At 42.2% G+C, this 3,307-nt stretch overlaps 1 protein-coding gene across 1 annotated transcript in view; it reads right to left on the bottom strand.

The window, feature by feature from the left end:
- Positions 1–2,366, bottom strand: part of Tex28 (testis expressed 28) — a 13,832-nt gene extending 11,466 nt beyond the window's left edge. Inside the window, exon 1 of the mRNA XM_021188855.1 lies at positions 2,320–2,366. Coding sequence (XP_021044514.1) covers positions 2,320–2,331 — 12 coding nt within the window. The 5' untranslated portion in view covers positions 2,332–2,366. The remainder of the gene's footprint in view (positions 1–2,319) is intronic.
- Between the last annotated feature and the right edge of the window lie 941 nt (positions 2,367–3,307).

Consider the following 3,307-nt stretch of genomic DNA (forward strand, 5'->3'; position numbering starts at 1 on the left):
ACACAGAGCCCCCAATGGAGGAGCTAGAGAAAGTACCCAAGGAGCTGAAGGTGGCTGCAACCCTATAGGTGGAACAACAATATGAACTAACCAGTAACCCCCCCCCCCAGAGCTTGTGTCTCTAGCTGCATGTGTAGCAGAGAATGGCCTAGTTGGCCATCAGTGTGATGAGAGGCCCTTGGTCTTGCGAAGATTATATGACCCAGTAGAGGGGAATGCCAGGGCCAGGAAGCAGGAGTGGGTGGGTAGGGGAGCAGGGTAAGGGGGGTATAGGAGACTTTCAGGATAGCACTTAAAATTTAAATGAAGAAAATATCTAATAAAAAAGAATGAGGCAAAAATAAATTGGATTTACATTTAAAAAAAAAAACAAGATATCATGCATTTTGAAGGCAAATGGGTAGAAGTTGAGAATATTATCCTGAGTGAGGTAACTCAGTCCTAAAATGATATGCATGTGATGTACTGACTAAGTTGATATTAGCCATAAAATAGGATAGCCATGCTAACACCTCACAGACCTAAAGAAGCTAAACAAGAAAGTAGGCCCAAGTGCAGAAGCCTGAATCTCACTTAGGAAAATAAAATAGTCATAGGAGGCAGATGGGGGGAGGGAACTGGGATAGGTAAGGGAATAGGGGATTCAGGATCAGATGCAGGGAAGAACAGAAGAAATGGCTAGAAGGCCATGAAAATGAATGGAAACCTGCAACTGACAGGGGTGAGGAAGTAGGGGGCATCTCCAGGAAGAGGTGGAGACCTGGGATAAGGGAGGTGCCCAAGAATCAGTGGAAGTGACCTTAGCTGGGAATCACTACATTGGTGATATAGAACCTGAAGAGGCTATCTCCTTAGCCAGAACTCCAGTGGAATGATAGATACACCAACCCATCCACAAACATTTTGACACAAATTTTGTCCTCTCTACAAGAAATGCAGAGACAAAGATGGATCATAGACTGAGAGAATGGCCAACCTATAACTCCCCCAACTTGAGATCCATTCCATGGGCAAACACCAATCTCTGACACTATTAATGATACTCTGTTATGCTTGCAGACAGGAGCAGGTTGTCCTCTGAGAGGCTCCACCCAGTGGCTGACTCGGATATAGGCACCCATAGCCAAGCAGTGGATGGAGTTTGGGGACTCCTATGGAAGAATAGGAGGGGGAGGAAGGAGTTCAGGCCTGAAGGGGATAGAAACTCCATAGGAAGACCAACAGTCAACTAACCTGGACCCTTGGGGCTCTCAGAGTCTGAACCATCAACCAAAGAACATACATGGGCCAGACCTAGGCTTCCCCACACATATGTAGCAGATGTGCAGCTTGACATTCATGTGAGTACTGAACAACTGGAGCAGGGGCTTTCCCAAAAGCTGTTGCCTCTCTGTGGGATATGTTCTTCTACCTAGGCTGCCTTGTCTGGCCTCAGTGGGAGAGGAAGCACCTAACCTTGCAGAGACTTGAAGTGATAGGGGATACCCAGGGACCCCCCACACACCTGCCCAGAGGGGGAGGGGGAACAATTTGGGAGGGGGTGACTGTGAGGGAGGTAGTGAGCAGGATGTAAATGGAAAGTAAAAAATAAAATTAATTTTTTTTTGGTTTTTCGAGACAGGATTTCTCTGTATAGCCCTGGCTGTCCTGGAACTCACTTTGTAGACCAGGCTGGCCTCAAACTCAGAAATCCACCTGCCTCTGCCTCCCGAGTGCTGGGACTAAAGGCGTGCGCCACCACACCTGGCAATAAAATTAATTTTAAAAAAAGAGAAAGAAATGGTATCTGATAAAAGCTTCATTTTTAATATTTATTTATTTACTTATTTATTACATTTCAAACAGTGCCCCCCTTCCCAGTCCCCCATCACAGAGACCCTCCCCTTCTCCTTTTCTTAAGATATATGTTTATGCTTTCTGTACCTTTGTGTGTATATGCCAGATTCTGCAATTTTAAAAAATTTTTTAAATGTTCAATAGATGGATTTAATAGATTTTATATGACTAGAGAAAACTGATAAATAGTAAAACAGACCTGGAAAAACGGTATCTGGAATCTAGCACAGAAGTGTAAAGAAATAGAAACTTTAAATAGTAAAAACAGAAGACAGGATGAGGAGTTGTAGCAAAAACTTTTCACCAGCGTGAGAAGACAGAATAAATATTTGAAAAGAACTTTTTTTTTTTTAGAACTAACAAAAGTCACAAATCCACACATTAAGAAACTTAATAAATCTCAGGTAGAAAAAACAAACAAACTCAGAAATAGATCTGTCTCAAGAGACAAGGTATTAAAACCAGAGGTGGGAAACATATTACCTTTAAAACCATGACTTTTAGACTGCAATCTGACTTCTTAATATCATCAATAAAATCAAGAATAGTATCCTCAATACCAGAAGAGATATACTGTTGGAGAAAAATAAATTAAGTCAAATTCAAAGAATTGGAATTCAGAATGTCTTAAGACTTTTCAGCACAACTAGAGGGGGATGAAGTAATGCACTTGAAGCTTGAAGGATTAATGATTTCCAACCTAGAATTTTATACTAAAGTCATTTTCTAAGATAGGGACTCTTTTTCCCCTTTCCTTCCTTTTCTCCTCTCTCTTTTGCTTTTCCTTTGCCTTCTCTTCTATTGTTTCCTCCACCTCTAATTTCTTTCCCATCCTTTTCCATGCTAGGGATTGGACCCAGGGCCTCATATGAGGTAAAACTTACTGCTCACATTCCAAATCCTAACTATGAATGCACAGGGAAACATTTTTCAGACATGAAAGAACTCAAATAGTTTAGTTCCTTTATAATCTTTCTCCAGATTTTTTGTTTCTTTTATTTTTATTAATTAATATATTTTTACACTCTATATTTTATCCCCCCATCCCCAATCCACTCTCCGACTGCTTCACATCCCACACCTCCTGCCCACCCACCTATCTCCATATGGATGTCTCCAACCCCCACCCCACCTGACCTCTAAACTCCCTGGGGCCTCCAGTCTCTTGGGGGTTAAGTGCATCTTCTCTGAATGAACACAGACCTGGAAGTCCTTTACTGTGTGTGTGTTGGGGGCCTCATATCAGCTGTAGTATGCTGTCTGTTTGGTGGTCCAGTGTCAGAGGTCTCAGAGATCCAGGTTAATTGAGACTGCTGGTCCTCCTACAGGATCACCCTTCTCCTCAGCTTCTTCAGCCTTCCCTAATTCAATAACAGGGGTCAGCTGCTTCTGTCCATTGGTTGGGTATAAAGATGCCAAAAATATACAATGGAAAAAAGAAAGCATCTTCAATAAATGGTGCAGGTCTAAC

The sequence above is a fragment of the Mus pahari genome, chromosome X (genome assembly GCF_900095145.1).
Source record: "Mus pahari chromosome X, PAHARI_EIJ_v1.1, whole genome shotgun sequence".
NCBI classification, from domain to species: Eukaryota; Metazoa; Chordata; class Mammalia; order Rodentia; family Muridae; genus Mus; species Mus pahari.